A 16,000-nucleotide genomic window follows, 5' to 3' on the forward strand; every position below is an offset into this window, starting at 1 on the left:
ACTAAAACTACATTCAAACTTGTGAGGACCGGTGTGTGTGTGTCCTCACAAGTGACTGTTGGTTCTCACAAGTGTAGTAGAATGCAGATTTCGGTCCTCACAAAGATAGCTAGACAGGAACACACACACACACACACACAAGTGATCAGGATGTTAAATGTTCGAACTAGGCCTTATTATTGTCGCTCAATAAGCCGTTAACAGGCTGAAACACTCTTGTAAACGCGCTTCTATTCCCTTTCCTCTCCACACCACCACAACTGCACCGCCTCATTTTGCCAGACAGTAATAACTATAACAAAACACACTCACTTCATTATTTAACCAATAAGAAAGAAAACTGATATTTATGCAGAAATCAAGTGTTTAACAGATTTGTGCAGCAATTTTCAGTCCCACATGTCGCCAGCTGCTGTTTCACAAAGTGGTAACACTAGTTTGTTCTTCCAGTATTTAAATGATCAATGCTCATTTTATAGAATGGTATACATTATATTATTACTAAGCAACACAATGATGCATGCATATATATATATTTACGTGTTTTCTTTTGCAGTCATAGTAAAGCTGTTCAGTTTTAAAGAGCCTCGCAGCAAAGGACACTAGGTTACTGTGAGGTGCAGAAGATCAAGAGGATGAGGATGGATAACAGACGCGTCCTTTTTTGGAAAACCATGCAGATGAAGGTTTTCCTTGAGATTGGTTTAATGGAGTCGAAGGTAGTACTCCAAGATTCCTCTCAGTGTTACTGGAGCCCAGTTCTCTGCTGTGGTATCTGAACCCCTGGTAAGGTCATCCTGTTGAATATGTTGTTACACATTGTGTTTGTGAAAAGTGTACCTGTATATTGTTCACATGTTGAAATAAATTACCAATCAATCAATCAATCAAAGTGGGCAGAAACAGTTGTGTCCTATAGATGCAGCATCAACAGGCCAGTACAATAAAAGAAAGCCAAGCAGCGTGATATCAAAGCTTTATTTAGTTACAGAGACACCACTGCAGAACATCATTATCAGCAAACTGCCAATGTTCCACTTCTTTACAAATTCAGTTCATATCTGTTCATTCTGATACACTCAGACCCTTAACATTGACCTGCTTTGCACACAGAGACAGTCCTATAGTCCAGATCAGAGCTTGTTTTCATTAGAAGTGTTGTTACAGTCACAGATACGACAAGTCCAGTAATTCTCTTCACATGGAGCTCACATTTAGTCTCAGAGGCAGGTTATGGGAATGATTTGGTAATAAAACACACATGAACTGGCACTTAGCATTAACTAATGTGACACAACAAAGCAAATAACACATGAAAATAATACTAAAATTACAAATGATGCTGATTATTCTCAGTAGCAGTGTTAATGTTGTGATTCTGCAGCCTGAGCTTTTGTACCTTCTCTACATACTATGACCTCATTATGTTTAATGTGAGCATCCAGAATCAAACAGGACACAACAAAAACACCAGCTTACCAACAATCACACCTTTACAAAGATTGAACTTCCCAGAAGAACACCGCACATTTATATTCAAGTTGGTCGTCTTTACAGTGACGATGTCGTGTCATCTCAAGAATAGCAACTTATTCCCATAAAAATCTGGATAGTTTAATTATGATATAATAAATGTGTTGCTGTTGTTTTTGTTTGTTTGTTTTGGCAACGCTGTAACAATAAAAGAAACAGAGCATGAAACATACCACCCAGCAAACATGCACACAGTATACATACAGTACAATACCATGTACACGTGAGCATGTCCACTGAATGTAGAACATGACACCGTTTCTCTCTATGATATTAAATTCTATGTCTGCCTTTTCCATCAGTCATCTAGAAATGATGGTGCTAGCTGCAGAAAGATTTGTAGACATGTGGATTATCTGGTTGGTGCAGATGTCAGTGTGCCCTACAGCTGCAGGAGTCACTCGAGTTTCAGGCTTTAACTTTCTTGCCTCTTATTGACTTTAAGTGGGGTGACATAGCGCACTGCCAAATTGTGAGTTGTGAACTGTGCTGATTCGCATTGCTGATGCTGAAAGGCTGAGCACTGGCCAATCAATTCACAGTTTTTTAGCTGCTAGCCAACCTAACTATATTATAAAAATAACTGAAAAAGAGGAAGTGGGTAGTGATAGTGTGCTCGCTTGGCTCATCCTAGCTGCTCATTGAAGCTTGGTTAGCTTGGCTTCCGAGGATATTAGAATGACACGAGGAGACTGGAATGATGAGTACTACAAAGTTCAGGCAGGCCCGCGTCTCCAGGCCGAGCTCAAAATATTTTGCAGTCTATGCTAAACTTTAGCATTTTCACAGAGCTAAAACCCCAAACCTAACACTGCGGTTTGGCATAGAAGATTTACTGATGAGCAAAAAGATACAAATGTCTATGTACAGCATAGAAACAGGAAATGAATGCTGCTGCCAGTCATTACAAAGAGCTAGTATCTTTTATCTTCCAGTTATTATAAATCTGATAGAAAAAACCCTAAAAGTATAACAAGATTAAGATAACTTTACAGCTTCAGTTTTGTTTTGGTATTGCTTATTTGGATCCTGCTGGGCTCGTGTAATGAACGAACAGTAAAATAGCACTAAGTGGTCTAAACCTCAATAAGAAGGAAACTCTGGAAACAGGACATTATTTCCTCCCTGTCCAAAAGAACTAACTAACAAAGTCCTTCCACATTTCTGTGAACACAGACTTTGATCGTCCACTTTATATAAGTTACAGGATTTATGAGCCCTGGAAAGGCCAGCTATTTTCCTCTACTTTATAAGAAGCTTGGCTAACCACCACTTCACCCCAGCTTGGAGTCTTGTGAAAAACACATATTTTTCCAAATATGGACTGATCCCCGCCTACCGGCTGGCGACTGAGACGCGTATTCACCTTTCTGTTTGGGAAGGAGCCTGAGTGTGTGACACTAGTGGTGACTCTGGAACCAGTCTCTTGGAGAGGGGCTGGACTCTGTCCTAGTCTGGAATTGCCTTCGGTGAGAGGCAGTGGGCTGGGGTGGGGATTTTGGTATTAACTGTGGGTGAGAGGGTTCAGGTTTGGAAACAGATCTTGACTGTCATCTGTGCTGAACGACAGTTCAGAGTACCCCGCCTTCTTGGAGTCTCGGGGTGGGGTCTTCAAAGTGCTCCACCTGTTGTCCCCTTTATTGTATTGTATATTTGTATTTTATTGTACAGCACTTTGGTCAGCCTCGGTTGTTTTTAAATGTGCTTTATAAATAAACTTGACTTGACTTGTCCTACAGGGAGACTTTAATGTTCATGTAGGCAACAACAGTGAGATCTGGAGCGGCGTGATTCGAACCCAAACGGTGTCCTGTTACTGGACTTCTGTGCAAACCACAGCATGTCCACAACAAACACCATGTTCGAATAAGGGTTTCCATAAGTGTACGTGGCACCAGGACGCTCTATTATGCAGGTCGATGATCACTTTTTGTAATCGTATAATCAGACCTGTGGTCATATGTTCTGGACACATGGGTGAAGAGAGGGACTGAGCTGTCAACTGATCATCACCTAGTGGTGACTTGCATCAGATGGTGGGGGAGGAGCTGGGCAGACCTGCTGCACCTAAACATACGGTGAGGGTGTGGGTGGGAACACCCAGCAGAGACCCCGGTCCACAAAATCCTCAGCTCCCATCGCTGGTAGAGCTTCAACAGCATTCCAGGGCACACTGGGGATTTTACTTCCTCCAAACCATCAACGTGTCTTTTAGACCCCATTCCCACAAAACTGCTCAAAGAAGTCCTGCCATTAATTAATTCTTCGATCTTAAATATGATCAACCTATCTCTAATAATCAGCTATGTACCACAGGCCTTCAAGCTGGCTGTAGTTAAACCTTTACTCAAAAAGCATCTCTAGACCCAGCAGTCTTAGCTAATTATAGGCCAATCTCCAACCTTCCTTTATATCAAACATCCTTGAAAGAGTAGTTGTCAAACAGCTAACAGATCATCTGCAGAGGTTTATTTGAAGAGTTTCAGTCAGGTTTCAGAGCTCATCACAGAAACAGCTTTAGTGAAGGTTACAAATGATCTTCTTATGGCCTCTGACAGTGGACTCATCTCTGTGCTTGTCCTGCTAGACCTCAGTGCAGCGTTCGATACTGTCGACCATAATATCCTATTAGAGCGATTAGAACATGCTGTAGGTATTACAGGTACTGTGCTGCAGTGGTTTGTATCATATCTATCTAATAGACTCCAGTTTGTGCATGTAAATGGAGAGTCCTCTTCACACACTGAGGTTAATTATGGAGTTCCACAGGGTTCAGTGCTAGGACCAATTCTGTTTACATTATACATGCTTCCCTTAGGCAGCATCATTAGAAGACATAGCATACATTTACACTGCTATGCTGATGACACCCAGCTCTATCTGTCCATGAAGCCAGATAACACACACCAATGAGTTAAACTGCAGGAATGTCTTAAAGACATAAAGACCTGGATGGCCGCTAACTTTCTGCTTCTTAGTTCAGATCAAACTGAGGTTATTGTACTCGGCCCTGAAAAGCTTAGAAATATGGTATCTAATCAGATTCTTACTCTGGATGGCATTACCTTGGCCTCCAGTAACGCTGTGAGGAACCTTGGAATCATTTTTGACCAGGACATGTCCTTCAACGCACATATTAAACAAATATGTAAGACTGCGTTCTTCCATTTGTGCAACATCTCTAAAGTTAGAAATATCCTGTCTCAGAGTGACGCTGAAAAACTAGTTCATGCATTTATTACTTCCAGGCTGGACGACTGTAATTCATTATTATCAGGAAGTCCTAAAAACTCACTGAAAAGCCTTCAGCTGATCCAAAATGCTGCAGCAAGAGTCCTGACAGGGACTAGAAAGAGAGAGCAGATTTCTCCTGTTTTGGCTTCCTGTTAAATCCAGAATTCAAAATCCTGCTCCTCACATACGAGGTCTTAAATAATCAAGCCCCATCTTATCTTAATGACCTTGTAGTACCATATCACCCTATTAGAGCACTTCGCTCTCGCTCTGCAGGCCTACTTGTTGTTCCTAGAGTATTTAAAAGTAGAATGGGAGGCAGAGCCTTCAGTTTTCAGGCCCTCTTCTGTTGAAACCTACAACTAACCCTAAACAAGTTGCCTGGAGCAACCTGTGGTTAAAACTCTGTCTTTATTGACATTTTGCAAGCAAATATTTGTAGCAACCATGAAACAATTTAGTAATAAGTCAGATATGCACAACAAACTGTTACCAGTTGTATCAGGATTTGATAAAACAGGCTCTTCATTCAGCCAGAGACAATTTTGTTATATTTTTCTTAGGCAGGTCATAAGATGGCCTGTTACCACAGTGTCAACATTTTTTTTTAACCGTTAGACGTCAGTGGGGATTGAAGCATCACAAGATGAATTTAACTGCAGCAACTGGTTTTTTGACTGACTTGTAACTCATGTTTTTAGTATCCTGAAAAAAAAATCTGATTTCCAACATGTGATAGTGTGAGACTCCTGTTTGTAGGTCATACTGACTCACAGGAGTGCACATGGTAGCAATCTGCCTCTGAAGTCTGACATCATTAGCTGTTTCCGGGTCCAAACTCAAACACTGCAGCATCACTGAGAGTTACAAACTGTGTGGCTGCTCTACCAGGTGTCACAATAAAGTTTAACATCCAGGAATCCATGAAAAAGGATTTATGAAGTTAGTTAGCAGGCAGTTAGCTCACTAGCGTCCAAGTAAAGATGATACACCACGTTTTGGCTGAGGGATTTCTGAAATCCCTAACCCCTAACCCTATTACTTACAACATAAATGAAGACAGAAGACTAAACAACAGTTTGTAGGGTTACTGAAGTTGGGCTAGCTGCTATATAATGCTGGTGGCTATGGTTATGATAACATAAGTGCATTAGCACAGTGAAGCTGGAGGATGAACACTAACTTTTTTCTCCTCAGTAAAAGTTACGGCGAGAGCCTCTGATGGGCAGAGACAAATGTAATCACATGACAGGAAAAAGATGCTGAAAACAGACCAAACTTCAGCCAGGAGACCATCTGAGATGATCCATCCCAGCACTACTGCTGCATGTTTGTATTACTTGTAGTGAAAACATCCTGGTCCCCAGCTTCATGCACACATTCTAATCTTTCTCAGCCTACGAGTGATTCTTTTCTGTCCTGTTCAAATATGTGGCGTCTGGTAAACCGTGAGCCGACGAGCTGTAGTTGAGCTAATAAAAACCCAGCGAGGCCGACAGTGATCACTGACTGTTTTTAGGGGCTTGTTCAGATTAAACAGAACAAGATCCAAAGCATTACAACACGTTAAAACGACAAAAGCCTTAATGAACACAGTGTAGTTTGCACCTGGAAGCAGGGTTTACACGTCATCACTTAACAACCGGATGATAATTAGCCACAAATTTTACAAGCAGATATAAAAAATTCACACACAACAATATAAAATATCTATACATTGTATCTATCAAGAGAGATTGAACAAAAAAAAGACAAAAATAACCCTACAATGATAAATAAGACAATTATTAAATAGTTTCAGTTATGGGTAATTTACATTGTATCAAACATTTTTAGGACATAATTTCACCAGATGGTTAAATGAACACAGTGGATGTGTTGTAAACAGCAGGCCATACATCGTGTAACAACAGGCAGGATAGCGTAAGAAGGTTACCCGTGTAGCTGTTAGCTGAAAAAACCTGCAACCCTGGTGTCCTTAGCTAATAACTGTTACTACTCCCAAACCAAAGATCGCTGTGCACTGAAGACTCTAGTCTGATAACACACTCCACACCATGGTGACACACAGAGGTAAGCTCAAATTAACACTGTAAGGTTGCAACTTTGACATAAGTTGTGAGAAGCGCTTCAAATATTACTTTCAGTGAACACGATTAGTAACAGGTCATGTGAAACCATGCCTACTGATTCATAGTACTGAGCCATGTACCAACACTGTAGTGTATGCTGTAATTTGCACTGTGCACCTACCCACAACATAACTACACACTAAAGCAACACAGACCTGAAAAACTGGCTTTGGTCTGCTTGGCTGTAATATTCAGTGCAAACACAGCATATTTGAACAGCACATACCATGGCCCACTATGGCTCTACAGAGATTTTATACTGTACTATAAATTAAGGCTGATGGTGCAAAAAAAGAAAAAACCCTTGTTGTTATATGAAGTTATTATTAGAACCAGAAATCCGCGCAGAGCATAAAGAGGAGCCTGGCAGCTGCTTCGGTGACAGTAATGATCAGGTGCAGGGACACTTGGCTTGTACAGTTCTAGTTCTTGGGCTCACCATGACACCATGTGCACGATTGGCAGGGGGATTATCCACATCATTACTGTATTATTCCATGTTATTTGAAACAATTCCACGTTGTTCCAAATTACACTCCAACTACATCTGAGCATAGGTGCAGGTCGTTGTGTGCTTCAGACTTTAAATCGAATCCCCAGACTCTCAAAGTCCTTCACCTTCATCAACTGACAACATGTGCTTTTCAGTATCATCATCCAAACTCCTCCAGTATCAAACTGTACATCGTAACAATGATAAAATGAAGTAGAAGTGTTTAGAAATATTCATATTAGAAATATACAAATGCTTAAAAAACCAGATGAGAATCATTTATGACCTCCAGTCACAAGTTATGAATGTTAAGATGCAGAATGACGTCCCTGCCAGAGCTTAATAAAACTCCAAATTGTCCTTCAAGCACAAATCATAAACCAATTTTTCTGTTCCACAACTATCACAGCCCGTTTCACTCCATCCAAGCGACACACAAGTATAAAATGTTTAGAATGCAAACGTTCACTTTGAAATATTTGGGCTTTTGGGTTTTTGGCGAGTCAAAGTGACTCTCCACCTGCTCTCACTTTAAACTGTTCTCTTTCCAGGCCTGTACACAGAGATCAACATTGTCTCATGCCGCTCACAGCATTCGTGTCAAACGCAGCTGAACTGGAATCACATGCAGAGCACGAACCACAAACATGTCGGAACAATTCTACACGTGTTCTGGCTGCAGTTTCATACGTGTACGTCCACTCTGCATTCTCCCATTAACAGGACAAAGTTACCTGTAAACTTGTAAAGCAGTAGAAAAAAATGAATTTTTTAAGCCTTACAAACTTCACCAAACCTTCTGAGCTAAAAACACATGCATACACTGCTCACCAACTGCTGCTTACCTAGAAACTTAGTTAACTTCCACTGCTGAAATGAACTGCAGGGCTCAGTTAGTGGGAAATACCTACCAGATTAAATCTTTCATAGCAAAGAGACAAAACGATTACCAGAAGATCAAAGAACTGATAGTAACTGCAGTCGAAGGCATTCTCAGGGACAACTCTAACCCTACCTCCAGGGAATCAGAATATATTTGTGTTTTTATTGGCGATCCAGAGACGAGGACAGTGATGCGTCCGTCAGTCAGCACGCTGTCTTTTATAGCTGCATCATTCACTGTGTTCAGAAATATCTTTCACTTCTGATATTTCAATTGGCCCAAATAAACATGCATTTGTTAACAAGTGTCTCTTTAATGTGATGATGCTAGAACCCTCCACAACTTACACACCATTTCAAATTTACACAACATCTTTAGCTGGTCTCGAAAAAACAAAAACAACAAAAAACCAGCTGAAAAGAATTCGAACAAACAACCGAAACACAAAAATGACTTCAGCGGCCGGGAAATCATCAAACTGGTGCTTCTTGATCAGGGTACATTCAAGTTGTCTGTTGGTTGGGTAACAACTAAAAGTATCTTTCATATTAGTCCTCTGCCATAATCTTCTGAGGTTCCCTCGTGATTCCTATCAAGCTCCTCTACTTCCTCCTTAGTTCGCCTTGCACTGATTTCCATTGTGCTTATGTGGTTAGCATGTCACAGATCTTTGACTGAAAGCGATTTATGTCAACTTTTGTTTTGAAATTTACTATATTACTAAAGCTCGCTTGACCATTTAAAAACAGCTCGACAGGCCCAGTCTTTCCAGTAGCATCAAACGTTATCATTCACTGCACTGACAGCTGCAATAAGCAAAGAAATACTGGAGCACAAGCAAACACGTACAGAAAGTATATAGATATCTACACAGCACAGCAGCTGGAAATCACCCACCGCACATGTTGGTGCTTTCTGAATGTTTTCACAATCCCAACGTCACTTTGCTGTTTCTAGGCAGATTCTCATCAAGATAAACAAAGTAGAGTCCTGCACAAACACGTGGTATCTATGTGACTCGCCTACAGCTACAGGACTTTTCTTTGATGGCACTTGGGCACAAAGTTTATTGAACAATGTAAACACTGGGTTAAGAAAATGTCTATTAAATATTCTTCTAACTGGCAATCTATACATTTAAAAAGAAAACAACAACAACAAAAACACTTTTTTTCCACTGACATCAATGACTGAGTGAAAAAAGTAATAATAATAATAATAATAATACTGTCTATACTCTATGAATTCACCCACACATGCAAGTATTAAAGTATTTGAGAGTATGAGATAAAAACAAAGTTTTCATTTCATATTTCCACAACTGCGAAACATTATAAAAAAATAAATAATAAATATGTGAACAGAGAGCAGGGAAGTGTTAAAAAAAGAATTTTTAAAACCTTTCTCTGGTTTATTCCCAACGTTTTTTTAAAATCTTCGATAATGGGTGATTTATTTGTAAAATAATAAAGTATTATTAATGGAAATATTTTATCTTTTATCATTTATATGTTTTGAAAATAACATATATAATAAAATTACATTTGATTATTTTAAGAGTTTGACCTTTTCCTGAAAATGTTATTTAAATTATGATAATTACATTTTAATTATACTGTACACTTTTTACTTTTTAGTCTTTTTCTCTTAAAATATTCTGATTTCCTTTGAAAACGGAACAAAGTGGCATTTCACTTATATTTACTCGTTCTTCACTTTAAAGTACAAATCCTCACTGTTACTTCAGCGTGCTCGTATAATTATTATCTTTTTCATCATAAAACATTTTCGTATAAAACTTTATCTCATAACCGTTCCAACTTTATTCTGTAATGACTCCATGTTTCGTCCTTAGAGTGGCTGTAATACCAAGTCATAAAGCTGGGAAATCAAACTAAAGAACAGGAAACGAATGAACTTCCTTTGTGCAGGCGATGCTGCATGTGTCAGTACAACTACCACACAGTAAGAATCATTTATACACTGCGCACCAATAAAACACAGCATGAGAAAAAGTGCTTGTTTTAGTATCTAAACACCATATATGCCCCTTGATATTGTTCTTATTCAACACAAACACAATACCACCATCAAATAAGATATATTGTTATTACCCAGAAGGGACTCTTTGCAGTCCAGACATAATTAAGACCGTGGATTTAATTTCCCCTGTGGCTGCCCACACTCTTATGTACAAACACAATCACAGTTATAGGCTTTGAATACAAATTTCCATCTAAGGGCATGTGGTTACGATGTTCGATGTTACCTGTGTGTGACAAAAACGTGGATGTGTAGAAATGTCACCCCTGTTTTAGCTGAGCTTTGTAGCCAGAGAAAAGCGAGTCATTAGTGTGAATCTGTCCTCACTGGCAGGGTAATAATACCAGCGTAGACCAGCAGTTTATTTAAGCCTCTTATCTTTGTGCCTACGAAGCAAGTGTAGCGATACGTGATAAAAATATGTAAATATGTAGTAAAATAAGAAGAAATGTTGACTCAAACTCAGTCCAACCGACTCCTTGTATGTTGACCAGGAGCAAACTGGGAGCAGTCATGACTCGACGTCTATGGCCTGTGAACCCAAGTCGATCTCTAACCTACTGCTAACAGAATTTAATAAGCTGGACAAAAGTGGCCATCTACTGTAGCCTGATTGGTCATTTGAGAACGTGTGAATGTCTTTTACCATGTCCTATTGGCTGCAGGTGGTAAGCAGATTGTTCACATCATCTCCAGAAACGTCCCATTGGTCTAGAATGGTTTACTTGTTTTTATAATTGTAGTTATAGATGGATAACTCACACTGAACATGCTATTCTTTATAGGCCAGCCCAAAAGTAGGCGGGGGAGTGTGAGTCAGGATTGGGCGGGGTAAAGTAGGGGGAGGGGTGGGGCTTGGACGCCCAAACACTCCCTGCAGCTGCCTGTTGGGGTGGTTGGGGTGAATGGGGTTCTCTTGAAAGCTTCGCAGGTTTTCGTGAAAGCGGTTGCTGCTTTCGTTGTCAAGGCGGTTGCCGTCATCACAAAGGCGGTGGTTGTTGTGGAATTCAGGGGTAGGCCCTCGATCCTGGACGTGGACCATGTTGCTGCTGCTCTTCCTTCTCAAGGTGGATTCACGGCTGGATGAGGCAACCGACTGGCAGTCCGAGCCGCCGTCACTGCTGGCAGCTGTCGCCTCCACTGGTGTAACCCTGATAGTGGTGACTGCTTGAGGGTGGGGGTGGAAGGGAGGAGCAAAGGTGGCAGTGGGTGTGAACGGCATGTTCGAGTTGTTAGAAGGAGGATTAAAGTTAGCGTGAGCGTTGTTAAAACTGGGATTATTGGAATTGTTAGGATTAAAACTGAGGTGCTGGTAGTTGTTGGGATTATTTGGATGTAAGGGATGTAACGGGTGCACAACATGTGGATGGCTGGTGTAGACACCTCCTCCTCCTCCCATTCCACTGCCCCCTGCGTCCCCACCCCCATCGCTCTCTGTTTCTGTCCCCATGACACTCCTCCTCCCATCCACCGATCCACCGTCCTTCAGCGAATCGCAGCTGTCCGTGTGTCTGTTCAGGTCATTGAGGTTGAAAGCCGACTGCCGAAGGGAAGCTCTTTGTTCTGGTGGTCTCCATCGCCAGGAGCCGCTTCCATCAGTGCTCGGAGGTTTCACTATTGGTTTGTTTGATCTGGACTCTGGGTGGGCTTCAACACGAACGATACTCCCAGTTCTCTCCAAACCTCCCCCTAGAAGAGCAAGCAAGTATTCAGCGAACTGAATCATCAACAAGCATGTAAGTACGAGCCAGAAAAGTATGAACAGCAAAATGTGTTACTGTAGGTGCTCACAGGGATGCACCAGCCCAATGATGGGATGTGTCCTTTTGTTAGACGGAGAAATAAGAAACAATTCTGAGAACTACACATTTGTTCCAGCTCCAGTTACTAACAACAGGGCTGGCTATGGTCACTGATTTCCAGGAGTGGGTTTAAAAACAAAACTATTTCCCGATTCAAATTGATTTGAGTTTGAATAATGCAATATCGATTTTTAAATCATGTAAAAATCCAATATAAATATATGCTACAATATGATTGTATTTTGCCAGAAACAGCAGAATTTCAGTGTAAAGCTCACAAAACTATGTGAACAACCACCAAAGAGCTCAAACACCAAACGATTAACGAGCAGGTAAACGGAGTCTGCAGAAAGACGTGAACACAAAGAGCGACGGCACGAACACGGACACGCCGTCGGGGCTGGAAGCCGACAGCTCACAGACTCTGATGCTGCAGGTTTCGTCACTCTGACCAAAATTCACTGAATCAGCAACAAAAGAAGATCCAAACTATGCTTCACGTTTGATTAAATTAATTTTTAAACCCACCCCAACTAACAAAGTGTGTCTCAAACCAGCCAACCGAAGAAGTCTTGTCGTATTCATGGATTCAGATCCTCAAGTCACGCCATTACACAGTTAGGGTCAGAGCCAGCACTACACACAGTTTTAGTCTGCTTATCATTATTATACTGTACTTAATTCTGTGTTATTCTTTTTGTAGCTTGTTTATTTTATTTTTTATAAATATCACCTTCTCTTCCTTTGCTCTTTAACCCATCTAGCTTGAGGATTTGGTTCATCAGCACTCTAAACATGTCCTGTTTCTTTTAAATTTGGTTGGACCCAAATGGAAACTCTTTTAGCAAAAAAACTCAAATCCCAAAATGCATTGTGGGATTTCATTTAGAGGCTTTTAAGAGCACAAACACTTTAAATATCAAATCAAAAACGGTCCAAACTGCACACAGCGTCTCCAAACTAGGACCTGGGGAGGTTAAAGGAAGCAGGGAAAGGTTTTTTAAAGCTGCTGCTGGGATCAAAATCCAAATGAGTTTACATTTAAAATGTTTCAGTGTCACATGTTGTCTTGTACTGTTTTCAATTAAAAGTAGAATTTGGATGATTTACGAGTCATTGTGTTTCACTGATGAGCAGTCGGCTGAATCTGCGCTATTAGAAGTACAGACCTCCTCCCACGGCTCCAGTGGTGGAAGCGGGTGGAGATGGATCCTGGTCTGTCAGGGCTCGGTACCGAATGGATCCGGTGCAACTGACAGTGCTGCCACCGTCCTCTGACCGAGGAGAGTGAAGCAGACCCTGTTGTTTAGATAAGGCTATGACCTGGAAAATAAGAGACAGGCAGTGTAACGTGAACTTCTCCACACTTGGAAAACAGGTCTAAGAAGCACGACCGTGTCAGCTTCTCAGCAGCCGCGGCTCTCATGATGCAACGCACCAGCACTGTAATAAAGCACTGTTACTTTTTTATTTTTAAACCAACGAGGAATCCATGTGACAGCTTTACAAACTGAAGCTTTTTGTTTCCCTTATGAGACAACTCAGGATTGTGTCAAACTGAAGGTTTAAAGATTATTGGAAAACAAGAAACTACATTAACTGTGTGTTTGGTCAAAGATGACGGCCAGTGTTTTTGATGGAACTCTCTTTATATCTTCTCATGTTGTCGTAGTTATCATTCATTCGAATGTAGCACAAATGTTATTCAAACACACAAGCACAAAGAAACCAATAAATGCAGAGTACTGCATGCTGACTGTGAACATGTGGAGTGTGATACTTTTTGTTTAATTTTGTATTTGTTGTTTGAGTGTGTAAGACAGATAAACAGGGTTATAGTGGAAAAAGAAGCCAGTTTGTCTTTGTTTCCCTCATTATTGGGTTTTTTATTTCAATCAAATGATTTTGTTTTTTTCTGAACGCAGGCTGCTGCCGTTCTTTCAATCACTGCATTTAGACGCAGTCTGAGGAGGGCGCCGTTAAAACAGCGCTATTATATTTTCTGTTGACTGCTTCTCTTGGCTTCAACCAACATTATTAGCAAACTTACTCATGGACAAATAAATAAATAAATCGCTCGTGTAAAACCAATGAAAGGCTCAGCCTGTTGTCGATATATTCGCCCAACCTTGGTGAAGACCTTACAGTGTACAGAAAGTTCCCCTTGGAGCAAGCACACGGTGAAAAGGTGACAGACTCTCTGTGCTCTCCACAGAGAAGCTCTGTGTGCCTCCAGACAATAAGTGTGCCATTAATACAGGATGGGGGCTGGTTCAGGGCACCCCAGGCATCATCTGCAGAAGATTCAATCTCACAACACAAGTCGCCTCAAGGCGCTTTATAGTGTACAGTAGATACAGAGAAAAGCCAACAATCATATGACCCCCTATGAGCAGCACTTTGGCGACAGTGGGAAGGAAAAACTCCCTTTTAACAGGAAGAAACCTCCAACAGAACCAGGCTCAGGGAGGGGCGGGGCCATCTGCTGTGATTGGTTGGGGTGAGAGAAGGAAGACAGGATAAAGACCTGCTGTGGAAGAGAGACAGAGGTTAATAACAGATATGATTCAATGCAGAGAGGTCTGTTAACACATAGTGAGTGAAGAAGAAACCCCCAGTGCATCATGGGAATCCCCAGCAGCCTACACCTATTGCAGCATAACTAAGGGAGGATTCAGGGTCACCTGGTCCAGCCCTAACTATATGCTTTAGCAAAAAGGAAAGTTTGAAGCCTGATCTTGAAAGTAGAGATAGTGTCTGTCTCCTGAATCCAAACTGGAAGCTGGTTCCACAGAAGAGGGGCCTGAAAACTGAAGGCTCTGCCTCCCATTCTACTTTTAAATACTCTAGGAACAACAAGTAGGCCTGCAGAGCGAGAGCGAAGTGCTCTAATAGGGTGATATGGTACTACAAGGTCATTAAGATAAGATGGGGCCTGATTATTTAAGACCTTGTATGTGAGGAGCAGGATTTTGAATTCTGGATTTAACAGGAAGCCAAAACAGGAGAAATCTGCTCTCTCTTTCTAGTCCCTGTCAGGACTCTTGCTGCAGCATTTTGGATCAGCTGAAGGCTTTTCAGGGAGTTTTTAGGACTTCCTGATAATAATGAATTACAGTCGTCCAGCCTGGAAGTAATAAATGCATGAACTAGTTTTTCAGCGTCACTCTGAGACAGGATATTTCTAACTTTAGAGATGTTGCACAAATGGAAGAACGCAGTCTTACATTTTTGTTTAATATGTGCGTTGAAGGACATGTCCTGGTCAAAAATGACTCCAAGGTTCCTCACAGTGTTACTGGAGGCCAAGGTAATGCCATCCAGAGTAAGAATCTGATTAGATACCATATTTCTAGGCTTTTCAGGGCCGAGTACAATAACCTCAGTTTGATCTGAATTAAGAAGCAGAAAGTTAGCGGCCATCCAGGTCTTTATGTCTTTAAGACATTCCTGCAGTTTAACTCATTGGTGTGTGTTATCTGGCTTCATGGACAGATAGAGCTGGGTGTCATCTGCATAGCAGTGTAAATGTATGCTATGTCTTCTAATGATGCTGCCTAAGGGAAGCATGTATAATGTAAACAGAATTGGTCCTAGCACTGAACCCTGTGGAACTCCATAATTAACCTCAGTGTGTGAAGAGGACTCTCCATTTACATGCACAAACTGGAGTCTATTAGATAGATATGATACAAGCCACTGCAGCACAGTACCTGTAATACCTACAGCATGTTCTAATCGCTCTAATAGGATATTATGGTCGACAGTATCGAACGCTGCACTGAGGTCTAGCAGGACAAGCACAGAGATGAGTCCACTGTCAGAGGCCATAAGAAGATCATTTGTAACCTTCACTAAAGCTGTTTCTGTGCTGTGCTGA

At 41.1% G+C, this 16,000-nt stretch overlaps 1 protein-coding gene and 1 long non-coding RNA gene across 2 annotated transcripts in view; one reads left to right on the forward strand and one right to left on the reverse strand.

The window, feature by feature from the left end:
- Window positions 1–959: 959 nt before the first annotated feature.
- Window positions 960–16,000, reverse strand: part of LOC113010990 (phospholipid phosphatase-related protein type 4-like) — an 80,619-nt gene continuing 65,578 nt past the window's right edge. Inside the window, exons 10-11 of the mRNA XM_026150342.2 lie at window positions 13,290–13,443; window positions 960–12,007 (exon numbers count right to left, since the gene is read on the reverse strand). Coding sequence (XP_026006127.1) covers window positions 11,091–12,007; window positions 13,290–13,443 — 1,071 coding nt within the window. The 3' untranslated portion in view covers window positions 960–11,090. The remainder of the gene's footprint in view (window positions 12,008–13,289; window positions 13,444–16,000) is intronic.
- Window positions 11,919–13,883, forward strand: LOC145421906 (uncharacterized). The gene is made up of 2 exons (XR_013903282.1): window positions 11,919–12,054; window positions 13,258–13,883. It is a non-coding gene; the product is annotated as an uncharacterized LOC145421906 (long non-coding RNA).

This window comes from Astatotilapia calliptera, chromosome 18 (genome assembly GCF_964374335.1).
Source record: "Astatotilapia calliptera chromosome 18, fAstCal68.1, whole genome shotgun sequence".
Taxonomy (NCBI): domain Eukaryota; kingdom Metazoa; phylum Chordata; class Actinopteri; order Cichliformes; family Cichlidae; genus Astatotilapia; species Astatotilapia calliptera.